Source organism: Bos indicus, chromosome 22 (assembly GCF_029378745.1).
Source record: "Bos indicus isolate NIAB-ARS_2022 breed Sahiwal x Tharparkar chromosome 22, NIAB-ARS_B.indTharparkar_mat_pri_1.0, whole genome shotgun sequence".
Classification (NCBI taxonomy): Eukaryota; Metazoa; Chordata; class Mammalia; order Artiodactyla; family Bovidae; genus Bos; species Bos indicus.
The window spans coordinates 21,614,628-21,641,572 of NC_091781.1; the positions used below are offsets into that span (position 1 = coordinate 21,614,628).

General features: G+C 41.3%; 1 protein-coding gene across 7 annotated transcripts in view; it reads right to left on the reverse strand.

The window, feature by feature from the left end:
- ITPR1 (inositol 1,4,5-trisphosphate receptor type 1) overlaps positions 1 to 26,945 on the reverse strand; it is a 352,734-nt gene that overhangs the window by 202,583 nt on the left and 123,206 nt on the right. For all 7 annotated transcript variants that reach the window (XM_070777089.1, XM_070777087.1, XM_070777086.1 and 4 more), the window contains exons 5-10: positions 19,274 to 19,389; positions 9,714 to 9,800; positions 7,532 to 7,690; positions 5,438 to 5,536; positions 4,143 to 4,226; positions 3,899 to 4,045 (exon numbers count right to left, since the gene is read on the reverse strand). In XM_070777089.1, coding sequence (XP_070633190.1) covers positions 3,899 to 4,045; positions 4,143 to 4,226; positions 5,438 to 5,536; positions 7,532 to 7,690; positions 9,714 to 9,800; positions 19,274 to 19,389 — 692 coding nt within the window. The remainder of the gene's footprint in view (positions 1 to 3,898; positions 4,046 to 4,142; positions 4,227 to 5,437; positions 5,537 to 7,531; positions 7,691 to 9,713; positions 9,801 to 19,273; positions 19,390 to 26,945) is intronic.

Genomic DNA, 26,945 nt, shown 5'->3' on the forward strand with positions numbered 1-26,945 from the left:
GCAAGACTCTTCCCCTCCCCGCCCAAGGCCTAAAATAAAACGAGAGGGAAGTGGTAAGCTCAACAATCTGGGAGATGACATTTGGCTAGAAGGTTTCTGACCTACCCAGCTAGAGGAGTGACTAGTTGAACACCTGGGGTGTTCAGTCTAGACAATGAAAGGGTCATATCTTAGGAGCTGGGCTAGCACAGCCCCCAAAACAAACGCTACAGTACACGTGACCTAATGAAGCTTTGCAACAAACCTCCAAAGGATCAAAGCAATCCAGAACTTTCTTTGTCTGACAAAACAAAAGTCAATACTCTTTAAAGGAAAGCAACAGAATCTGGATTCTCAACACAGTGACATCACAATGCGTGGCATATTATCATAAAGCAGTGGACAGGCAAGAATCAGAAAAATGTGACCCTTCAGACAGTATCAAAGGATCCACTCTGTCCTTGGGGGTTGGTGGGGGCTGGACAAACACGTGAGAAATAGTAACCCTCAAATTTCCCATTTTGATACATATGCACAGATCTCAAGAAACTCAATGACTTCAAAGTAGCATAAATACATACACACTCACACAATCATTAAGACACATAATAAGATAAATATAAACCAGAAATGAAAATTTTTTAAGTAGATAGGGGAAAAAAAACTAGGGCTTTTTTTTTTTTTTTTTAGGTAGCTAAGAGGCAGAAAGCTATGGCTTCCCTGATAGCTCAGTTAGTAAGGAATCCCTCTCCAATGTGGGAGACCTGGGTTCAGTCCTTGGGTTGGGAAGATTCCCTGGAGAAGGGAAAGGCTACCCACTCCAGTATTCTGGCCTGGAGAATTCCATGGACTGTACAGTCCACGGGGGTCACAAAGAGTCAGACACGACTGAGAAACTTTCACTTTCAGGGGGAAAAAAAGACAAAAAAGGGAAAAAAGAAGAAAAGAAAACCAATGAATTCACATCAGGAAATAATGCATGCAAGACAACAATGGATTAGCATCTTCAAGTATGAAAAGAGAAAACTATTTACATAAAATTTCATGGTCAACAAAAATACCTTTTGTGAATGAAGGCTGTATGAAGAAATCAGAATCTTTAATACACTGCAGTTTGGAACACACAATAGTGCCAACAAGATAGAGCAGCCCGTCCTCAAAAGGTTAAACGAAGTTACCATATGCCCCACAATCCCACCCCTGAGAGAACTGAGACTCCTCCCAGAAGCTTGTACATGAATGTTCACAGCAGCAGTATTCACAACAGCCCAAAAGAACAAATAATCCAAATGCCAATGAAAAATAAAATAGGGTAAATATGGCGTATCCATACAATGGAATATTGTTTCACATAAAAGGAAATTAAATATGGATATGCAGGGCAATATGGATGAACTCTGAAAACTATATGCTACGTAAAAGAAGTCAGATACAAAGGACCACATATTGTAGGATACCATGTATATGAAATGTTCAACACGGGCAAATCTATAGAGATAGAAAGTGGAGCAGTGGTCACCAGAGGTGGGGAGGGGGCAAGTCTGAAGAGAAATGAGGTGTGATTGCTAGGAGTCTAGGGCTTCTTTTGGATCTACTAAAAACCATGGAGAACTATACACTTTAAATTTGGGAACTGTGTGATGTATGAATTGTATCTCCATGCAGCTTTTATTTCAAAAAAGGAAAAAAAAATATATTTTTTTAATTAAGGTGAAATAAAGGTATCTTCACAAATATAAAGCTATTTTCTTATTTTCAAATGAGAGCTGAGAGAATTGGCCAGTGGTGGACCTGCCCTACAAGAAATGATAAAGAAGTTCTTTAGGCTGAAGGAAAATGATTCCAGATGAAAACTCAATGTACACCAAGGAATGAAGTGCTGGAGAGGATAACTATGTGGATGAAAGTCGTTCAGTCATGTCTGACTCTTTGCGACCCCAGGGACTATACAGTCCACGGAATTCTCTAGGCCAGAATACGGGAGTGTGTAGCCTTTCCCTTCTCCAGGGCATCTTCCCAACCCAGGGATTGAACCCAGGTCTCCAGGCGGATTCATTACCAGCTGGGCCACAAGGGAAGTCCAACTATGTAGATAAAAGACTCCTAATCTCTCATTTTCCCATGTTTTTAGCATACAAATGACTCCTTAAACAAGGCAAAGTAAGTAAAAATGCACTATTGAGTTTATAGCATATATATATATATATATAGTGGTAAACAGAGAAGGCAATGGCACCCCACTCCAGTACTCTTGCCTGGAAAATCCCATGGGTGGAGGAGCCTGGTAGGCTGCAGTCCATGGGGTCGCTAAGAGTCGTACACGACCGAGCGACTTCACTTTCACTTTTTACTTTCATGCATTGGAGAAGGAAATGGCAACCCACTCCAGTGTTCTTGCCTGGAGAATCCCAGGGACAGGGGAGCCTGGTGGGCTGCCGTCTAGGGGGTCACACAGAGTTAGACACGACTGAAGCAACTTAGCAGCATATAGGGGTAAAACACAAGAGAATAACACCAAAAGGAGGGGAAGGGAGAAAGAAGTAGAGTTGACCCTTTAACAATACTGGTTTGAATTGCATGGGTCTGCTTACACATGGGTTTTTCAATATTAAATATTACAGTTCTACATGGCTGGGTGAATTCATGATGCAGAGGAACCAGGAACACAGAGGGCCAACTATCAGTTATACATAGATTTTCAACCATGCAGAGGGCAAATGTCCCTAACTCCCACATTGTTCAAGATTCAACTGTACACTATTGTAAAGTTCTTACTTCACATGGGAAAAGATTAACACTATGTAAAAATGACAGGGAATATGCCGATGTATAATGAAAATCCTAAATCATGATGAGAAATATAAAATACATGGTGTTGTCTTCCTTCTTTTATTTTGAAGGGGCTCTTTTGTTTCTAAAATCTTCAAGAAAAAAATAAAAAAGGAATAAATTCAGTGTTTCCCTAGGCTATTCAGAAGGAAAATTGGCAGGAAAAGGTTTTTGGGGGGAGTAAAAATTAAGACAGTTGTTTCTTATCAGAAGAAAAAATATAGATGTTCTGAAGTAGACTTGTAAGTAACCAAGTTTTCAAAGTCTATACGGCAGAAACTCTCCTCGAAAGGTTGCATGTTTCATTCATTTCAACTAATTTTCAAGTGAAGAAGATGCAGTACTTTAAGTTTCCAAAGTCAGTCACAGACTTCTGTAGGGTTCTGATATTCTTAATAGTTTTTTGCTTTATGTGTCAAGTCCCAAGTTGCCACAGCCTGGATATATTGCCCTTCAAGATCTGGTCTCCTAGAACAGTTTCTGTTTTGTTTTGCAGGACGATCCTCTGCTCCTCCTCAAATGAGGTTACTGAGTTCTAAACCAAGGCTGCCTGCTATTTCCAAGTCCACATCAGTATCTTACAAGACGTAACCTACTCTGTTCATCTCTTCTTTCTGAAATATAGGTTATCCTGTTAGTAGCAGCTCAGATGCTAGTGCCTTCAGGAAGTCTTTCTTAAACCCTTGCCCAACCGAAAACTCCTTCATCACCTCCAGAGGACAAGGAATGTGCCTCCCATCACCTTCCCCAGCCAGTTATCAGATGGGCATCTTTTCGTCCTGTCACCAATATGCACTCACCTACCATCATGCTGGTTAGGCACTTGATCACTTGTTGTGATACGTAACTGAGGAAGGGAAAGAAAAATACAGAAGCAAGAGATGATCGGATGACCCAAAGAAGGGAAATTGGAAATTTTCAGGTGGGAGTTGGCTTACCCTGCATCCTTCTGATACGGCGTGATGTGTGTGTTTCTCTTAGTTATCCCAAGTCATCCCTTGGAACAAGGTAGGTAGAAGTACCTGGATCTGACTTTACTCCTATAAACCCACGCGTCCTTTCTCCCTGCCTGCCCTGTGCCGTCCCTTACCTCCACCTCCCACAGGGCTTTTGAGCTGGTGGCGGACGTGGCAGACTGCCGGCCGGTGGTTCTCAGAAAGACGTGCTGCTTCTTCCTGTGCTCGTCACAGGTGAGAAACTTCTCCTGCTCGGCATGGAACAGCCTCACCACGTCACCCTGCAAGTCGACACACAGAGGGGTTAATAAAAGTGCATTTTAAGAGAGAACTGAAGACGAGCCAAGTGCTGCCCAGCCAGTCATGTATCCAACTTACCCCCTTTAATATGTCATCTTTGTTGTCACTCCATTTCATGAAAAGGACTATTTTCCAGCTTGTATTGCAGTTGACGGAATTGACCTGGAAAGCAAATTTAAGAGTTATTTTTTCACATATCCCTCAACAACTATGTCTTCCTGCCCCAAAGGGCCTCACCTCTGTCCAAGAAACAAGATTGTGCTTCAGCCCTCCAAACCTAAAGACTGGCATCATTAAGACCATAGAACTCGCACATTCAATTGACCTGTTAGAAGTCTCTGGTAATAAATGGATAATTTCTACCAATCGCTATGTATATTCCAGCTGTGGCTAAGGGAAGTAAGTTTCTCACCCTTCTGGAATGACAGCTTCTTTGCAGCCACTGTTTGTACACTAAAGACATTCTATGCACTGGGCCAACATTAACTGATATATTTAATCCTTAGCAACACCCTAAAAGGGCTTCCCTGGTGGCTCAGTGGTAAAGAATCTGCCTTCCAGTGCAGGAGATGCAGGGTGGATCCATGGGTCAGGAAGATCTCCTGGAGGAGGGCATGGCAATTCACTCCAGTACTCTTGCCTGGGAAATCCCATGGGCAGAGGAGCTGGTGGGCTATAGTCCATGGGGTCACAAAACGGATGGTGACTTGGTGACTAAACAACCACCACCACCACCCTGAAAAATAGCAATAACCATAATGTCCATTTCAGAGGTAGAAAAACTGATGCCCAGGGAGACTGGGTAATTAATCTACAGTCACAGAGGTAGAGAAGGGCAGATTCGGGATCTGAATCCATAATATCTGACTCCAGACCTTGTGCCCTCCACCATTAGGCAAATATTCATGTCACAATCAAGCTACTGTCCTTGTGTCCTGTAATTGCCAATTACTTTAAGTAGATGTATTGCCAAAAGCACGATGTCACTCTTGCAGGGGTATTCATAGCTGCCAACGTAGGGGAATTAGGTTCTCTCTTTAGGGGACCAATTAGAAAAGGGTGCTTCTCTGGCCAAAACACATTGGTACAAGGGAGCCTCCTCTGGTTTAAGAAATTAGAAAATTGGTCTCCCAGTGATACAAGCTTAGCAAACTGAGGCCTGAAGTGACTATTAGCTCCCACCGACGGAACAGGCTTACACAGCCTCATGTGACAGGTCTGGCTTTGAGTCTTGGTTTCCTCGCCTGCAAAATGGGTACACTGCCCTGAGTCAGGACTCAAGTCACTGTCAGCACGCCCATGCTCTGGTCTCAGGAAGGCAGAGGGCTCCCGTAGCATATGCTGCTCACAAGTCGTAACTGGCTTTCTCTTACCTCGTTGCAGCCTGGGTTATCCACCAGCTGATGGCTGCTGGCATGTAAGGGCTGGCCGGCATTCACGGGGTTCAAAACAACCTTGTCACCTATGACCACCTGAAAAGGAAAGAACCCACAGAGCGTTTCACAAAAAAAATGTCAGGACTGCAGAATGAACAGTGGCTAGTTTGGGGAGAAGCCTTAAGAGTCTACCTAGAAGAAGGCCCAGTTTCCAGCAGGTAGAATGATACGGCACAAAAGCACAGTTTTAAAAGCCTGACCCTGATCAGGAGGGGGTGTTATTTACAAGACTAAAGGTAAATTTTTGCCCACAAGTGTCACTGATTACCTAAAGATGCTTTCAAAGTTAGTCTAAGCAGGAAGAAAAAAGCCCTCCCTCTGTTAGATTCAGTTAAGGCACTTGATACATAAGTTTTAGGAGTAGAAGCAGAATATTATCTGAAGTAAGTCTTTACCTTTGAGAGAATAAAGCTATACATTTATAAAGCAATGACTTTTATACTTTTTTGAAAAGTCATATTAAGAAATATGTTTTCTATTATGACCTGGTCATACATACTTATGTAGATATATGTGTATATGTATGTGTGTATACACACATATATGCATGTATGCACAGATATACATGTCTCTTTATCTAAGACAAAAGTTACCCACGCCAATCTTATCCCCATTATGTTCAACACAGCTTGATACGATCTATTCTATTCCACTTTCTAAAATAATAGTCACAAATTACTAAATTGATCTCTTAGCCTATGCGTAGATAGATACCCTGTCCTTTGAAAAACACTATTCTACAAGTATTCAAAAAAACACTACTCTACAAGGCTAAGAATTCAAAACCATCTAATTTTCTCAACCAAGGCACAGATAAAAAGATAACCTTAAAGGACAGGAAAGCAAAGGACATGCTAGAAATGAAGTTCAGAACAAAGCACCCTTTCTTGTCTATTATTATGGACGCAGAGGAAAAAGAATGGAAAGGATGGTTTCCTAAGATGTAAAACCCATCTCTTCTCAGTTTGATACATTTGGGGAAGACATACTATCAAATTTTCTCTAACTCCAAATGAATATAATTATGTTCAGTACATTAAAAAAAAACCCAAACCTTTGGCTGAAATGTAAGCTTTTCTGGACTAGTTCTTTTATATCAGTTGATGATCACTGCTGTATACCAGCTGCCCAGGGTGGGGCGGGGGGTGTGTCCTGGCACTAGAGGCTTCAGGTATACTGTATATACTTTAATACACACACATATAAACTAAAACATTTTGAAACTACCCGGAGTTTGTATACTTAAATATTAAAAAATGGCAAAATCCAGTTTCAGGTGGAGGCTAGCTGAGCATTTTGGTAAGAATTTCACACTGTTTAAACCCATATTTCTTTTGGTAGAAACAACTATTTCAGAATCTTAACAAGGTTAGAAATACTGCTGTTAGCATTCATACATAGTGGTAGGTAAGTATACGACCACAGAAGCACACAGTAAGGTAGATAGTAAGTATCAGGATGGTTCTACGTGGCCTTGGAAAGGATGACTTATAACTTTCTGGGGCTTTATAACTTAATGACCTCCCCTACCCAGAAGAGCACAGCTCACAGCCAACCACAGGCGCTGAAATGGAATGAAGAACCCGCAGAGTTACTGACAAAGAACAACTGAGGCTAATCCTAAAATCCACTCTCCTTCTCTGCTCAATCTACTTCTTTTCCATCCTCTGTTCTAACTTTACTTCCCAAATAGCAAAGCATTTCTACTCTACCACTGATACAGAAGGAGGGGCATAGTCCCCAGGACAGTAATACACGACAGCGGCTTTCGTGGTAAAGTTACCGAGGTAATGGGCTGCTCGTATGAATTTTTTCAGAAGCCCAGTAGGAAAAATAGAGCTACTGTATGTAGGTCACACTTCACTCCAAATTTCTCTGTTTCCCAAACACTGGTTTCCATAGTGAGTCCCTTCTCCTCCTACAGGATAAGCCTCTGGCTCCAGCTTTAAATTTCTCCTAGTTGACTCAAGCATGCAGTTATGGTTGGAGGCCTGGCATGGAGCACTCCCGGGGCTGGGAATGTGCACTTACACTGTCTCCGATGGATCGCAGCTTGTAGAATGGCTGAATGTAAAACCAGGACCCTTCGTTTCCGGCCTCATCCAATGTCACTCTCATGGCATTCTTCTCCAGCAGAGCCGGAAGCCTCTTATTCACAGTTAGGTATTTATTACTTTTCAGATGCAGTAGCTGAAAACCACCAAGAGAATAAGGTGCCTGTCAGCATGTCTCTGAATCTTTACCATTTCTCTTTCAGCCATATAAAATATGTATCAAACACTCCTCCCACCACTGAGCTGCCTGTGAAGTTAGAGAACCACAGAAGTGCCTGGGGCAAGGGGATGATTAGAAAAGGAGAAAGAGCAAAGGGAGCAGAAGTAGAAGGAAAAGGAGAAGAAAATTACTTCCCCCCCCCCAAACAGCCTTGGACGAGATGGATGTCACTCAGGTAAAGGGCGCTGTCCGATAGAATAGCACTCTTGACACTGGTTACCAGGAAGGGGTCTAATCCCAAGAAAAGGGTCTAAAGAACTGCAGTCTGAATATGCCCTGACACAAAGGTGGAGCTAAGGAAGGGCACTTCTGAACAACAGACACAGTTCCATTTAACAGAGGACCCCATTAGGGGGATTGTCAATTCATTTGAAAAAACATGACTGCTATGGATTTCCACCTTGAATTTCTAAGCACTCTATTCTCAATACTTGGCAAGTGGGTACATGAAAGGGATGGAAAGACTGAAGTCTAGATGGGAAACGTCCCATAGTAAGTCTAGACCAGGAAGAGTTGACCAAAGCTTCCCAACTTAACAGGCTGTAAGAGAAGATAGAAGGGAATATGAAAGCTTGTCCAATCTCTGGAGACACGATAAGACTAGGAGACACCACTGCCAACTGCCAATATCCCCCTTTCCAGGTTCACAGATAGTTTCTAGAACACTCTCAGGAGGTTTACAAACTGCCAGGGTTACTAGAAGTAGAGAAGTAACTTGTCTGATCCATGAGCCTCTGACATCCCCTAGCCATGATACACAAGGGAAAGTTAATGTGTTCCCAAGCCTTTGTTCTTATTCTGATGAGTAGCCCTGATCCTCCACGCACCTGTTGAGGTATTGGATTTGGGTGGTGTGTAACCTGATATTACCTATTGGTGGATGTCAAGATCTAGGGGAAATAAATATTAGGTAATATGTGTTCAGAGGATACTCTGACAGGTCCCTGTCAATCATCATAGGCAGCAGACACCATTATTATTACCATTTTGTTAGTGAGACAGCTGAGGCATGGCAAGAATTCTTGCCCTAAATCTCAGAGGAGAAAAATTGGGAAGGAACTCCTCTGTCAGTTGTAAATTTAATATTAGCATTAGTAAAGAGAGACAAAGTAGGAGTTTGGGATTAACACAGACACACTACAATGTATAAAACAGATAAACAACAAAGACCTACTGGACAGTACAAGAGCCTGTATTCAATATCTTGTAATTACCTTTAATGGGAAAGCGTCTGAAAAAGAATGAACGTATATACACATGTATGTGTATACCTGAACCACTTTGCTATACACCTGAAACTTACGCAACGTCGTAAACTAACTACACTTCAATTTTTTTTAATGGTTTTTTAAAAGCCATATTTGGCACTGGACTTCTCACAGACTGTTTTCTGCAAGGACAGACCCAGGTGGACTTTTTCTTTCCAGCAAAAGAAAGAAATTTTCTGCGGTAGCTATTTCTTAAATTGTGTTTAATCCTTTCAAATGTAAAGGTACCAGAGATAAACAAGTAAACCTCATGACCCTCATGATTAGGTAAGACCTGAGACTCATCATCCAATATTCTACCTGAAGATACAGAATTGCTCTCATTACTTCTGGTGACCAGCCCTTGAATCAGTTTTTACCAAATATGAGGAACTTTCAGGGAATGTAAGTTAGGCAAGACCACAACAGTCAGGCTTCTCTTTAGTTAGGCGCTTCCCATCTGAAAAATGTGGACAGACTAAATTAACAGCTTCCAAGGACAGAAGTGGACTCTCACATTGAAAATGAACCAACTGAAAACCCAGCCTAATCAGAAGAAATGCCAGACCTTTTCCAATAAACTGGCTGTCTCCATGGAGTTTTATGTGTCCAAATAGGGTTTACTGTGCTTGCTTTTCATTTCACTCTTTGTAATGTTTCAGCTCCGTGACAGAAGTGTGGTTTTGACCTACCTGGATCACGTTGCCATACTGGATCACGGTACCCAGCAACTTCCTGTTTTCAGTCTCATTCTGCTTCTTTTCCAAGTCTGCAGCATGCTGTTTATGGAGGAGGAAGACTGGTCACAAAGAGGCAACAATGCGTTTCATTTCTCTGCTGTGATGCAGAACCAACATAGCCAGTTCATACAGGAACCACAGAAGTAAGTCAATATTATTACCTAAGTACACCCAGAGGCTAAGTGCAATGAGCAAGGGGTTTAACAATCCAACTTGCTACGCCTTTGCTTGTTGGCCTTTTTGACTTTTCAAAAATGTGTTCTTTCTTTTAAGGACTTCACAGATATCTGCTTAGGGTAAGACTAAGTCAAAAGCTTATATAGTTTTAAAGAAAACAGGGTAAGGTTGGAAGGGAAATTCCATAGCCCTTTTATGATTTGCAAAGGTTGTCTTTATAGCTCTGGAGTAAAATAAAACAGGATTTCAATACTGGTTTTGTGACCTGGATGTGTTATTTAACATCTGTGAGCCTCAGTTTGTGTAAAATGAAAATAAAAACAGTACTCTCACCTCATAGGAATCACTTAGCATGGTATCTCATCACAGAAGGATTCATGGAGTGTTAATTTTTATTGTTATATACCAATTATAATTTATGTAATTTTCATGGCAGTTCCCTGAGGAGAAGATGATTATTCTAATTTAATAAAGAAGAAACAGACACGGAGAGATGAAAAAGTTTGGTTGAAAATGCATAGTTGAATGATGGCTACAAAAGGAGTTTATATTGTTTTCTCTACTACTATGTATATTTGAAATTTTGCTTAATACTGTCACTTAAAAAAAATTACACAGCTACTAAGTAAGTAAGAGACAATCTCACACCCACGTTTGGGTAAACTCCAGATTGATACCACTAGCCCAACTCTGGCAGCCTAGGGAACATGATACTGCTGAATAGAGGGTTTCCAAAACAGTCGGCCAAGGCCACCAGCCCACACAGTCCTTTTTCTTCATTTCCCTGTAGAACTCAGTAAGGACTGTTAACATATGATAACCATGCTCAAGAGGAACTAGCTTCATCCTAGGCAATTAAACTGCTGTTCTAACCCCTGACTCCCAAACTCAGACTAAGTAAAACCAAAGTAAAATAACAGGGATTTCTTCTAATCTGATGGGTGACAAATGCCTGATGATGACCAGTAGTATCCTTCACAACCGTTTCCAACGTTCTCCGCCTTGAGTCTCCCCTGGCCTTGAGACAAGATGCTAGCAGATGCCACGGGGTAACAGGCTTCCTTCCCAGGTCCCTGTTTCCACAGGACCCTTCAGACCTGATCCTGGTTCCACCACAAACCAACTTTACCATCTTGGCCAAGTTATTTAATCTCACTGAGCCTCACTAAGCATTCTCATCCACAAAACGAGGACAAAAACAGGCCTTCCCCCCCCGCCCCCTTCTCTCATCATGAAGATTAGAGAAAATGCATACTAGACACCAAACAGGCATTCAACACATTTTAACTGTGATTGTTATGCATAAGTCTCTGTAACTAAGAAATGTCCTAATGATGAGAATTTCAAAAAGTTGACTAAGCTGGCTGGATGAAGAATCTTCCCATTTCCATTAAGCTCAGCATCCACTCTGCCTCTACTGGAAAGATAGGTATTTTTAGGAAGGCATATCTTTTGAGAAAAATAAGCTGCAGGCAGCAATCCTAAACTGGAAACAAACCACATGAAAGGAAGGTAAGGGTCTGCCTATGTTCATACAGATGACTGCAAGTTTACCCTATGTATCTCAACCCTTTAAAACAATGGTCTATTCAGAGGCTTCCCTCTTGCTCTTCTGGAATTAGTTACCAGTCTGCTGTTCTCAGGTACAAAAATATAATGGTTTCAAGACACATCCAGAAACAATAGCAGTGCAGACACCATAGCCATCCTTGGCATGCAACTGCCCTGGGCACGGTTCTTCCCCACTCTCTCTTCCTCTTCACAAACACCTTCCCTTCACTTCCTCCCACCTCCCTTCTCCCTGTTTTCATGCCCAAGCTGTACCCTCTCCAGAGAGCTCTCCAGTAACCACAGGTACTTTCCAAAGAAAAAAAAACACCATTGGACTGAATCTACTTAGAAGGCAGGTTTATACTTTGGAGAAAGCCATTTATTCTTTCTGCCAAGCAGTTCTCAGCTAATAAGGACAGGAAATTGGAGAACGAAAAAAAAAAAAAATACCAAAGGGTGGAAAAATCAATGAATTAAGGAAAATAAAACAACATTTTCCCAACAAAAATGCTTTTTTTTTTTTTTCCTTTCTCCTTCCTTTTTCCTCACACTGAAAGGATTCACCTTTAGAGAATCTTGAAGTAGTGTTTCTTGGACTAAATAATATAAGGGCTCCTGGTTAAGAGGGAAAATTCTCATGGATATTCCTCTCTCAAGGATTTCCAGTGGCTTCAATCTAAGAAATATTAATCTAAAATATTAAGTTCCTGCCTATGCTCAGATTAAGGATAAAAGTGGTCATCCAATGGTCACCAGCATATCTAAAAGAAAATGTCAGATTAGTCACCAAGAAGGCCCGGATTTCATATTTAAGACTAATTTAACACCAGTAGCTCTAAAGATTAAATAGTAATCTTTAAATTAAATCTTAAATTTAATCTTAAATGGCAAAAGGTAAAATCATAAGTGAAAATATACAACTGGAAAATAAATATCTAAGAATATCAAATATCATATCCAAAACTCCATTAAAAGATTTAATGATGACCAAGCCCACACATAACTACTAAGTAAACATTTCATGAATTAAGTTTATGAACCATTCTAAGAATTCAGTTTTGCTATAAGGGCTCTTTAAGAAGAAAACTCTCCCATTCATGTCATCTTTTACTAAGTGCATAAATACTGTATATGTGTTGCGTTCACAAGTCAGTCTTTAGGTAACTCCCTTCACGAAATAAATTAGTTCCCTTCCCTCGGTTTTATGGATATAACTGACATATAATTTGGCTTTCAGGAAAAAAAAAATCCATCATGATTTTTAGTTCAACAGGTAAAGCAAAAGGTTGATAAAAAGGAAGTAAGGTACAACCTATACCCAGGCCCACTGATCAAGGTTGCTTTAACCTTGGAAAAAACATATTAAATCTCTCAAGTGTATTCTAAAGATGAGTCCACACTTGGACAGTGGATTTGTATTACCCCTTCTGAAGGATAATCTGGCAATATCCACCAAAAAGTTGGTCAACGGGCATACCTTTGACTTAGCCATCCTTTTTCCAGGAATTTCTTCTAAGAAGTCAACAGGCATGCACATGAGGCCATAACCACTGCCTGCCCCCCGCCTCCCGCCCCAGAATGGAAAAAAACTGTCAGGATCCTAAGTATTTCTGCACTCCATAGGGATTGCCTATCTAAAATTACAGTACTGCTATACCATGGGGTTATCAAGTAGCCATGAAAAATACAGAACTACTTGTTTATTCATGACATAGTAAGTGGGGAAATAAGCAGGTAAAGAAAGACAAGTGAGACGGCATGCCCCTATTAATACTTTAACATACAGAGATACAGGAATAATAGGGGGTTGGAAACTGGGACACACACCAAATATAAAACCAAGATTATCTTTGAGGTAATTTAGATTTAGAGAGCATACCATTTTTTTTCCCTTTTCTTACTCATGTGTTTTTGAAATTCACTTCTTACAATACTCACATGTCATTTTTTCAGAAGCATCTTCATCCTATCTCCATGGCAAGAAGCCTGGGTTTTTAAAAAGCTTTATGAGCAAAACAGAAATAGAGACACAGACGTAGAGAACAAACATATGGATGCTAAGGGTGGGGAGGCAGAGTGGGATGAATTGGGAGAGTGGGCCTGACATATATAGACTACTGAGTATAAAATAGATAACTAATGAGGACCTGCTGTACAGCACGGGGATCTCTACTCAGTGCTCTGTGGTGACCTAAATGGGAAGGAAATCCAAAAAAGAGGGGATATATGAAAACCTATAGCTGCTTCACCTTGCTGTACAGTAGCAACTATCACAACATCGTAAAGCAACTACACTCCAGTAAAAATTAATTTAACAATAAAAGTAAACAAACAGCCACCTTAAATGTGCTACCTTTTCAATATTTAAGAATCCCAATAAATCAAGTACCTGTTGCTCTTTTCCTTGCACAATGACTTGAGGACAGTTCCGAATTTCTAAAGAAGAAATGGCACTCCATGCTATGCTCTCTACCACCACTGTCACCATGGGCATTACTGTGTTTCCCTAAGCAACATCAAGGCCAATCCCATCACAGTCACCTGCTATTTTATTTCAGAAATAGAGAAACCATTATTACATTACCACAGAGAGGTCACTGGAGCAGTGGGGAAAAGTTATTTAAGGTCAAAAAACTCTGAATTACATAACATGATATTGAATTAAGGCCTCTGAAAATAAGCAACGCAGGACCCAGGCTTCAGAAGACAATAAAGACTCATCACTCCTCTGGTTCTTCCCAGCTTAAAGTAACAGATCATTTCTCAGAACCAAAACAATGTAGGTGCTATTTCAAGGTAACAGACAGAAACGCTGTCAGGAAATGCAGTCAATGCCCGAAGAACAAATTACATGATTGGCTAAGGGTAGGGGAACCTCATTCTGCCAACATCTTGGGAAATTATGACCAGCGGGGTTAGCATCCAGTTCTCTCTGAAAGAACAGACACGTACAGCGACCAGCCACTAGATGTCACTGTCCTTCAGAGAGCTGGCGGCATGTTGCACAGCCTAGGCAAAAGGAAGTCAAAGTGGTCTAGACAACTAATTCCTTAAATGGCATTAATTTAAAATAATCTGACCTTTGATTGGGGTGCTCCACAGTAGTTGACAAAAATAAAAATGAAAACCCCCTGGAGACCAGTCATCCACCCCCAAAGGCAAGCGGCTTCCCAAAATACAGCATTTTAATGACGACACTAGAGCATGTGAATGACTTTCAGACACGAGGGGGAAAAAAGATGTCCAACTAAGCAAGGAAAGTAGGAACTGCACAGAGTAACTAAGACCCAAAAGTCATGTCAGTAATCCTAAATCAGGGGACAGCGCTGGTTTCCTTTTAAAATCTATTTAAAGCAAGAACAGCATGAAAGACAACATTTGTTGTTTGTTTTAGTAAGGAGTTCAAAGTTCTCGGTCACCTTTAGGATTGCAGTTTTCAACTGTGTGGCTTTTTTCAGCGTTCATTTGTGGGAAGGAGCATGAAAAGGAACTGCTGATGAAATGACATGTGTATCACAGGCTGCGAATGGGTGACCAAGAACCTTACCCTGCCTGAGCCATTCTGGTGTTGGTGTTGAGTGTGTGTTTTAAACTTTAATGGCGTTAGCTGCCAATAGTTTTAAAAAATTGAAAGATAACACAGCAAAGCATGGGTCCTTAGTTTCTCTTGATATGTGATGGCAGCTCTAGGCCCACCCTCCCATGCAGCAGCAGCTGGAAGGTGGAGGTGTCCCCAGACCTGCACACAGGCATGAGCCACTGAGCAAGCTGGCCCACCAAGACCCCTTTGTTCCAACTGGTTTCCTGCTTGGCCACGAGGAACCTCAATTTACAACCCTTGCTGTAAATAGTGTAGGAGAAGAAACAGTTTGAGATGTACTAAGAAGATCTCAGGCTTCCCTGATGGCTCAGTGGTAAAGACTCTGCCTGCCAACGAAGGAGACGCAGGTTCTATCCCCGGGTTGGGAAGATACCCTGGAGAAGGAAATGGGTATCCAATTCCATGGAGAGAGGAGCCTGGCATGCTACAGTCCATGGGGTCACAAAGAGTCAGATGCAACTTAGCAACTAAACAACAGCAAGAACTCACTGAACATAATCATTATTATTAGAGAAAAGGGGAGCCAGGACCGTTAAACACATGCATTGCCTCCACCACGATAAACCCACAGGCGTGCGTGCTAAATAGCTCTCCTGAGAGATGTACAGAATTGAGCAACCCTTTCTACCCATTCAACACGATTCCCAGGCTTCCAGCACAGACTACGGGGGCACCCTTGATCATCACAAAGATGAGAGGAGGAGGGGATTGCTACTGGTACTCTGGACAAGAGCCAGGGATGCTGGGTGCCAGAAATGCATAGCACAGTCCTGTTCAAGGAAGAAGCATCATTCCTCCCACATAATTTGGTATTCCAGTGGATAGTCACAGGGGTTAAAAAGCTGTTTTTTTGCAATGTCTTTTTATTTATTTACTTATTTTTTTAAGTTTTTGGCTGCCCAATATGGCATGTGTGGGTCTTAGTTCCCTGACCAGGGATCAAACGTGCACCTCACCCCCCGACCCCGCCATTGGAAGGCAGATCTTAACCACTGGGCAACCAGGTAAGTCCTGGCTCTTGCCATTTCTGAGCCAAGTCCCTAACACTCCACTTTACACAGTCACACAAAGCACGGTTTTGCATGGTTTAATGTTATTATTAACAATTTTCCAAAAATGGGAGTGTTCTTTAATAAAGAGAAGAGTGTGCTATGCATTCTTCATAACATTATGAAGACATGCTAACCATTTTGAAAAGTCACCTTATCAAAAAGTCACCTTTTTGAGCCACTGGAAGTAGAGACCCACATCAGCCACAGTCTTTGGCTGCCTTATTCACCGGGTTTATACAAATAGGTACAAGCATTTATTTTCTTATGTCTTCTAGAATGATGGTGCCTGAGCAGTAACTTAATAAAATACCTTTCCTTTTATTTTACCTTTACAATTCATTTTCAAACTTTGGTATATTGGGAGGTTATATTATTTATAAATTTTATTTCCTGTTCATGCTGCTGCTGCTAAGTCGCTCAGTCGTGTCTGACTCTGTGCGACCCCATAGATGGCAGCCCTCCAGGCTCCCCTGTCCCTGGGACTCTCCAGGCAAGAACACTGGAGTAGGTTGCCATTTCCTTCTCCAATGCATGAAAGTGAAAAGTGAAAGTGAAGTCGCTCAGTCGTGTCCGACTTGTCGCGACCCCATGGACTGCAGCCTACCAGGCTCCTCCGCCCATGGGATTTTCATACAGTTACATATTAATAATATTTGCTATTCAGAGAAAGAAATGGGTCTGCTGAGGCTGAGAATATCTGCCCTAAAACTGTTAAAATAATGATGCAGTCCTGGAAGCCTCCAAAGTGATCTCTTTCTTTCTGCTTTTTTTCTTCTCCTACCCTCTCACTGCCAAAGATGCCTCATTGTGAGGCTTACTTTTCACCTCCTCTTCCTCCAGGAAGTCCTTCCTGACTACCATATCACTCACCCTTATTCATATGAGAGGATTTGGGAGCTCCATCCGTGTGCTCAATCGCTTCAGTCATTTCTGACTCTTTGCAACCCTATGGACTATGGAGCCTCAAGACTCCTCTGTCTCCAGGCAAGAATACTGGAGTGGGTTGCCATGCCCTCCTCCAGGGGATCTTCCCAAACCAGGGATCGAACCTACATCTCCTGCATTGCAGATGGATTCTTTGCCACTGAGCCACCAGTGAAGCTCTTTCTAGGTGCTCACAAAGCTTTGGTGGTTTGTCCTATAATAGTATTTGCCACAGCTGTGTCACTACCTCTATTTCTTAGTCAGCTATTAAGCTCCCAGAGGGTAAGACACTGCCAGAGCTTCACTACCGTCACTGAGCACACTGTTTTATTTTCATCCGTTCATGAAATATTTCTTGAGCACTTACTATGTGCCAAATGCTATTACAAGGCACTGGGCATACAGTGGTAAACCAGACAGACATTGCTCCTCATCTTGTGGGGTTGTCATTCTACTGAGTGACAGATGATAATTAAGGGGACTATTTAATATAATTGCAGACTGTGGCCAGTGCTGAGAAAGATATAAACAGGGTGCATGATGCAGGGAAGCAAGACAAGGGTTAGATAAGGAGCTGGGGAGAGACTTTGCTGAGATAACTTGCACTGAGAGACAAAGGAGGCAGAGATCTTAACTGAGGCAAAGTCAGGAGAAGGATGTTCTCAGTAGAATAAGCTGTAAGTGCCAATGTCTTGAGACTGTTAAGAGTCTGTGGTGCTCCAAAACAAATGAAATGAAAGGAAATACAGTGAGTCTGGCCAGAGCATAGTGAGGACAGTTAGACACCTCAGAGGGTGCAGCAGGCACAAGGTCTGCATTTCAGAGGAATGGTATGGAGAGGGAGGTGGGAGGGGGGTTCAGGATTGGGAACACGTGTACACCCATGGCGGATTCATGTTGATGTATGGCAAAACCAATACAATATTGTAAAGTAATTAGCCTCCAATTAAAATAAATAAATTTAAATTTTAAAAAATAAATAAATAAAGGCAATGTGTGTGCATGCGTCCTCACACTAGAGGCTCAGCTGAGGGAGATCAGGGACCTGGTCTTCTCATCATGCCCGGAGCTCTCAGCCCCATTTAACACAGCATGTGCTGAGTAAAGGAGTCCCTTCCGTGGGTCCCACCTTACCCAGTGCAGCTGGCTGTGACTTCGCCACTTACTGGTCGCAAACCAGGTAGGCATGAGCCCCACGTGCTCACAGATACTGTATGTCCTTGATGATCATCGCCCGAGAAAGATTTTTAAAAATCCAGTTAGTAAATATTTGAGTGCCCCACGTGTTGTAGGCAAGAGGGAGAGGGATACAGACACAAATCTCTGTCCTTGTGTAGTTTACATTCTAATCAGTGTAGACAGCTAATAAATAAATTGGAAAGATGATGGGAAGTGACAAGCAGAAAAATAAAGCAGAATAGGAGGGTGTGGAATGGACTGAAATTCCAATAATACCACATTGGATATATGTCATATCTTTCTTCTTCACATTGCAAAGAAGTTCCACACAGATAAGCCTCACAGAAGAATTAGGTCATCTAGACACTAGAAGAATTATGTCATCATTTGACAGATGGAGAAACAGGCTCAGAGAGGCTCAAAAATTTGCTTATGGTCACACAGCACAGTGGCTGTGGAATGAGTATCTCTTTGATATGCCAACCAACAGACAAGATAAATACAATGATAGCAGCTAAAATCTACTGAGCACTTCTCATATGGCAGGCACTATTGACATTAACCTTTCATGGTTCATTTCATGTAATCCTCACAACAAACTCTTGATGTGGATATTATTATCATTCCCATTTTACACATGAGGTAACAGAGGCACAAAACAGCCAAGTAACTCAGTCACGATGACCAGTAGGTGAGAGGTGGAGCGAGCATTCAAATCTAGGCAGTTTGCTTGCTGAGCCTGTGCTCATAACCAGTATTCTACTCAAAGCCATTCTGAAAAGGAAATGGCTAAGAAAAAAGAAACGAAATGATCGAGAGAAGTAACTCTCAAGACATCTCAGGATGACCAAGCCCCACCTTTCCTTAGGATCACAGAGGATCTCTTATATCCCTTTATTAAAGAACATATGAAAGTCAGTATCCAGAGCTGAAGGGCTGCAAAACTCATCTTCTCAACCCATTCCACCCAGACAGAACCATATGGTGGCTCATGAGACCTCGCCACGGAGTCCCACCCCAGTACATACGTGCAATTTGTTGAGCAGCACTGCGTCTGTCGTGCTGTTGGCTCCTGGCTTAGCAGCTTTCCAGAACTGCTTCTGGGCAGAGTAGCGATTCATGGGACATAGTTTAAAGAGGCAATCTAGAAGTGAAACAAATAAGCAAAAAATTGTCACTGAGGATGTATGTATATACACTCAACCCATGGAAAAAACTTTATCCTTCTATTGCATTAAAGCATTATCAATTACATGTAAATATAAATGACAAGTTACAAAGCCCTTTTACAAACCTCTCCTTTGATGGTTAATTCTCATCACCATCATGTGAGAATAGAGATGAGGAAAATGAAACTTTTAGAAAGTCAACTGTTTGTTGTCACAAAGCCAATTAGTAGCATAGCTGGGACTCAGAGTCCAAATCCAGAAGTCTTGATGCTGCCCTCGAGTTAGCTCGTTTCCCTTATCATGAACAAATTTAAGGGCAATATTTTCACTATATGCAACAACAGCTGTTGTTGTTCAGTCACTAAGTCGTGTCCGACTCTTTGCGACCCCATAAACTGCAGCATGCCAGGCTTCCCTGTCCTTCACTCTCTCCCAGAGTTGCTCAAACTCATGTCCATTGAGTTGGTGGTGCCATCCAACCATCTCATCCTCTGTCACCCCCTTCTTCTCATGCCCTCAATCTTTCCCAGCATCAGGGTCTTTCCCAATAAGTCAGCTCTTTGCATCATATGCAATAACAGTATATACAAGCATTTCTGGATATAAATCCAACTCTCCTCAATTCAACAAAATTTTTTAGAAAAACAGAAGTTTATTAGGAAGCACTTCCCTGGGCGATGGTTTCTTGAGTGTTGTTTTAATTCTCTGGGGAGTAGGAAGAAAATAGACGAATTTGCCCTCAGACATTCTGTACCTTGTCCCTCTCTCTCAGTGCACGGTGATATGCTTCTGTTTAGGGTTGCCTGGGCTTGTGACTTTTTACGCTGTTTTATGTAGAAGATGGAGCTAGTGGTGAGGAACCCAACTGCCAATGCAGGAGATATGAGAGTTGCGGGTTCAATTCCTGGGTCAGGAAGATCCCCTGGAGAAGGAAATGGCAACCCATTCCATTGTCCATTTTGCCTGGACAATCCTATGGACAGAGGAGCCTGGTAGGGTACAGTCCATGGGGTCGCAAAGAGTCAGACACAACTGAAGCAACTTAGCACATACAGTAGAACTAACTCACAAAATGGACTAGTGGCTTCAAAAGATGCCTGCAGTGAAATAAAAACATCAAAGACAGGAGTAATGCAAAACCCACAAACCAGAAAAAGGAAAAAAAAATGATGATCTAAGAAGGCCTGAAAAAAGACACCCAGATATTAAAAATTGTTTTAAAATACTTAACATGTACTAACGCATATATATGGAATTTAGAAAGATGGTAACAATAACCCTGTATACGAGACAGCAAAAGAGACACGATGTATAGAACAGTCTTTTGGACTCTGTGGGAGAGGGAGAGGGTGGGATGATTTCGGAGAATGGCATTGAAACATGTATAATATCATATATGAAATGAGTCGCCAGTCCAGGTTCGATGCACGATACTGGATGCTTGGGGCTGGTGCACTGGGACGACCCAGAGGGATGGTATGGGGAGGGAGGAGGGAGGAGGGTTCAGGATGGGGAACACGTGTATACCTGTGGCAGATTCATGTTGATATATGGCAAAACCAATACAATATTGTAAAGTTAAAAAATAAAATAAAATACATTAAATAAATAAATAAGAAACTCTAAAAAATAAATAAATAAATAAAATACTTAACATGTTGCCTCTAATGATAAACTTTACTCAAAGCAATCAAATGCCTTAAGCATTCATATACCTGATAGTGTGCTAATCATGGTTAAGAGGACACTGCATTATTTTGTTTAATCATAATCTTTTTCGTTGTCTGTTTTCCTGCTTGTTTTTATAAAGTATACATTATTACAGTAACACATGTATATAACTTTTAAACACACATACATACACAAAGTTTAGGGATATTTTCATATAACATTTTTCACTGCGATACACTGTCAAAAACGTTTAGAAATAACTTCTAAAAAACTAATCTTAAAATTTATACTCACTCTCTAAAAATTCTACCATTTTATATAAAGGATTTTCAAATGGTATTTATAGAGTAAATTAATAATAAATTTGGAATTAACACCCAGATCTGGAAAAACTGTACTCAGAAAGTAGATCAGACCAAGCCTTTAAAGAAATTCAGTCTCCTAATGGTAGACTTATTCTTATCTGTCCACAGAAACATTTTCTGACAGGACAAGTAAATACCTAGTTACTGTCTTAGCCAAACAATGATCTCAAAGCGAGAAATACTCATTTGCTCTCAAGTACATAGACACTAAGTGTCTCTGCTCAGTCGTGTCCAACTCTTTGTGACCCCATGGACTGGAGCCCACCAGCCTCCTCTGTTCATGTGGAATTTCCCAGACAAGAACACTGGAGTGGGTTCCTTTTCCAGGGGATCTTCCAGGACTGAGGAGTGAACCCATGTCTCTTGTGTCTCCTTCATTGGCAAGTGGACTCTTTACCACTGCGCCACCTGGGAAGCCCGTAGACACTAAGACTTTCTTCTAATTCAGACCACCTTTCTTCTAGTTGGAATCAATGAACTCTTACTAAGTCCAGTACAAATACTTGACATCATTCAGAAAAAAACTGAAATCACATAACTGTAGAAATAGAAGGTACTTTCCTATTTCTACAAATCTCCTTCTTCATTACGCAGTCACAAGCAGTTATAAGGTAAATATAAAAGCCATCTTTATCAAGAATACAATTCATCTATTGAAAGTAATTGTTAGTGAACATGAAAGACGCTATCCAGGTCTTTACAGAACAAAGGGCAGGGGAGGAAACTGGTTTAAAAGATAGGACTGCTCTCTCCATCCCAATGAAAGTCACAGGTCATTGTTATGTACTCCATCAGTGGCAACTTCACAACATCACTGAAAGACAGTTTTTCTACCAGTTTGAACCATGTGAACTCTCCATTCGCCCTGAGAACAATCACATACAACCATGAGACCACTGGCCAGCGTTAAACGTCTTATCTCTGACACAGGATAGAGGGCGGCATATGTACTGGGCCACAGTGACTTCCTTGATAAGCGTATGACATCACACAAAAAAATTCGTAACATTTCAGTCACCAGTATTCATATTTGATATATGATTTACTTTATGGGTCAATTGAGGTTAACAATTTCAATTTTCATCAGTAAGAAGATACTGAGAAAATTGTTTTTTTCCTCTAAAACAATTCATATGATGATAGCTAAAGTATATGCATTACCACCCCCTCAATAATTTGGCTTAAGTTGGTTTGAGGATCAACCGGATCTATAATATCAAAGGATTAACATGCATTGGATAGAATCCTTTTACAACTGTTCATAGTACAGCCAAGTCAAGCACCCCACTTAACAAACCAATGGACTACCAATAGGCTCAAAATTTCAGATAATTTCCATTACCTAAGATGACAGTGTGAACTGAAGCACTGTCAATCCAATTAAAGTCTTGCTGTAACTTCCACAGCAACTATTTTTCTTGGATAAAACAGCACTGTACTGGGTTAAGCATTTTTACAACTAACCATCTATGTAAATATAAGCAACGCTCACACACTAGTAACAGAACCAAATTAGCCTTGCTGATTTTGTCCTGCCTTCCCAGTTGCTTAGCAACTGATTCGAAGTGAAAATTAAATTAAGCAATTCAAATGGGATGTTAAAGTAACCTTCTGAAATTCTGTGCTTCGGCGGCTCTGTATTGCCCTTTGCTATTTGGACGGCACAACAGGACAAAATTAAAGTTCTGCTGGATCTTAATACTGTGCTAAGTATAGAAATGCACAAATATAGGAAATCCAGTGCAAAAATTTTACCTGTTTGGGGGAAGCAAGTATGCATGTGTGTCTATATATGTGCATATACACACACATGCCCACCCTGCGCTTTGATTTCGCCCCAAAGAAATGTCACAAAGATCTTTTATGTGACAAGTGTTTTTTTCAGGTCTTTGAAGAATAAACTAAACTCAGCTTTCAAAAAAATTACTTTGGAATATTCCTAAGCTTTAGCAGATGCCACACTGGGCCGGCAAAGGAGAAGTTAGCTGAATGGAGGGACTGGGGTAAGTGTTAAAGGGCGCGTGGCCTGAAAGGGGGCCAGAGATGGTCCTCCATGGTTTAGACAGCATTCTAGAACTCAGCTGGAGGGAGAACACTCAACTGCTTCGCAGATGTGTTAACCGTGGCCTAAGGACTGTGGTGCTCGGCTGCGGAAGACAGGAGCAACAGGAGTCACATGTGTGCTTGGAGCCCACCTTAATGTAAGGGGTCCTGGGGTGGGGTGAGAAGGCAAAGCAGCCAACCTCGGAGGGAACACACATCAGAGACTTAGTGAGAAAATAAAGTCTGCCGGAAGAATACTTGAAAGCCAGTTCCTCGCTGTCCTCCACAACCTTGAACTCTAGAATGGAAGGTCCCTGATGGCAGACACGTGTATCTGTTCTGTAGGTGGGCCGCAGGGAGGCAATGCCTGTCCTACAAAAGCAGTGGGAAAGTAGCAAAGGACTTTAAGCAAAGAGGAACCTGGCTGATGTTTCTATGGGAGCTTTCTTCTTGATCATGGTGCCTACTAAGAAAGGGAAGGCTGGGATGGGGTGGATTTAGAGGAGAACAGAAGTCAAGAATCTTCTTTTGGCTATGGTTGGTTTGAGACGCGTATGAGACAACCAAGCTGAAATGTTCAGAGGGCTGTCTGTCAACTGAAAATACAGGACAGCCAGTAATTTAAGGGGGTGGGGGCAGAAGAGAAGGAAGGATGGGGTGCCAGAGAGAAAAGAGGAGAATCAAGGAAATCAGTACAACAAATACGATGCAGTGACCCACCCTGGCTCGGGAGATGTAACTAAACCTAGAGAATATGTTAACTGAGGCTTACAAAGGCTTGAACTTGATTCAAAACTAGTTTTCAGAGGACAGAATAAAGACTTTCCCTCTCCTTTTCCCCTTCCCCCAACAAAACCCCAATACAGTGAAAATTAAAAACAAAAAAATGCAAGTTCATCTCCTAAGAATCTTAGGTACATCTTCCCAAGTTGGAATAAATGAACATGGAAAGAATATGGATGGGTGGAACTGATCGATGGAGGGATCCTCTTTCCATCTTCGTTTATATATTCAATACCTTTTAATAACCTATAATGGAGAAGAATCTAAAAAAGAATGTGTGTGTATCTCTGAATCACTTTGTCATACACTTGAAACTAACAAAACATTGTATATCAATCATACTTCAATATTTTTTAAAAAAATCTAGTATGTCTTTAGCTCAACAGTGAACAACACTTACAGTCATAAGAAGCTAACACTAGATATAAATTTAGCCAAAAGATGTGATATAACCTTACCTAGAGGATGGAGGGTGCACAGGGAGGTGTCAGAAGCCACCCTCATCTATAATAACAGGGTGTGAACAGGTGATATTTAAAAGAGATTAATCTACAGGCATTAAGAGACACATATCATCCAGAAATACAGTGGTAAATACCAAAAGAAAATGTCAACATGTTTTAAGTTGTTGCCTCTACAAAGTGGGAAGGCGTGAGGTGCCAGACATAGGAGTGTTATTTTTATTCTGCACTTTATCAATATTTGACTTTTTTGGTTCAATTCACATAAAATTAACTGGCTTCAAGTGAACAATTTTGCGGCATTCCATGCATTCCCAATGTTGTACAATCGCCACTTCTAAGTTTTGAGACATTTTAATCACTCCCAAGAGGAAAACCTGTATCTATGAAGCAATTCCTCCTCCAACCCATGCACCCATGAAAGTCTTTAACTTTTATAAATGACCTTTTAATACTAAAGCACTGTTCAATATCATACTGAGATATCATTTTACACTACAGGGTGACAAAAAGCAATATATAATCTAATATATAATCCAGCAACTCTCTGCCAGACAAAACATTTCTGAGAAATCTCTCCTAGGCCACCAGATCTCGCACTTCAGTATGTGGAAGGATTCTCTAGGAAAAAGAGCCATGAGAAGTCACATCTTCTCTTGAGCTCACTGGCCTGAAAGAAATATTAAACTCGTGCTCACAGGTCATCAGTGATAACCAATGACACAGCCCTTCCACCCTGCCGTGACGTCAGGAACTAAGAAATGCACTTTAGTTGAATGCTCAGGAAGAAGAAATGAGTTTGCTAAAGACCGAACCAACCCCTGCTGCAATCTGTCCTCCAGTTTGCCAAGCATCCATTTCACTATCTCTTACCCTACCTCCTGGCTGATGTGGTGGCAGTTAACTAGGCAAACAGGCCCTTATTGCAAAGAATCTGAGCTCTTGTAACCCACCTCACTGATCAAAGAGACAAATAGTCAACAAGTTATTTTTTTAAAAAAACTCTTCATTCAGCCAGCATACATAAATATAATTTTATATAGGGAGAAATCAAGGGTAAATTTACATGAATTCAAGAAAATTTTTAAGTGTTGATCATACGTATCTTCTTTTGAAAAAGGTTAAGAGGCAACAAAATAAACATTTCAGAAGGCACCGACAATGTGATCAACAAAGAGAAAGTGGAATGTTAATTTCCCACCAAGGGAGTTAAGAGTCCAAAGAAGCAATGAAAGGGGAAAACAAAAATCACTGGGTGTTAAGGATTTTCCCAACTCGACTTATGAGACCAGCAGTTTCACGACAGTAGACCTTGTCTGACTTCTGTATCATCCTGTCTCAAGTGTACTCAGTAAATTCAGGATCAATGAATGAATGACTGGACACTCAAGGTGGAAGAACAGTCTTCAGTGGCAGTTCACAAAAGGAAAACCCCTTACTTCCAACAAAAGCCTTCCACAAACAAGTAATTAAGTCCACTTCACTTAAAGAGGAAAGCAGCACAGCACGCTGCTGTGTCTGTTGCATGCGAACCACATTTCCCAAGCCGGGACAGAAGAAGCTCTTTGAAGTCTGGTGACATTTTCCAAATGGAACTGCCAAATCAACCTTCCATTACTTGTCTGCAGAAAACAGACACTGTTCCTGAGGGACAAAGGGCAGCAAGGTAATTTTTTCCCACGTAAGTGACCAGATGCTTTTTTAGACTGAGGACACCCACGGTTGCTATCCTGTAAACTTTATCATCTTTCCTGGTTGCAGAACCATCATCCATAAACACATTAAAAAAACCAGAAATGTAGGGAGACACTTCCCTTTTTTGACCTCTTTGGCTTGGCCAATTTAATTTGCTTTTTATTGGAGTATAACTGCTTTACAATGTTGTGTTACTTTCTGCTGAACAACAGAGTGAATCAGTCATATGTATATATATATCACCTCCCTACCATACCACCCATCTAGGTCATCATTGAACTTGGCCAATTCAATTTTGACTCACCTTTTTGCAAGGATTATTGAATATAGATCAACTTTAACCCAGAGAAGAAAAGTAAAAAATTAATGGGGAAGGCAAGGCCGCTTCCCATTGTGGCTGACAGAAGGGGCCAGCGATCCCTTCCAGGAAACACAGAAAGCTGCCTTCACTTAGACAGCTATGGCCTCTGTCCTGGCCTCTGCACCTGGACAGACGGATACGAAGTCCCACTG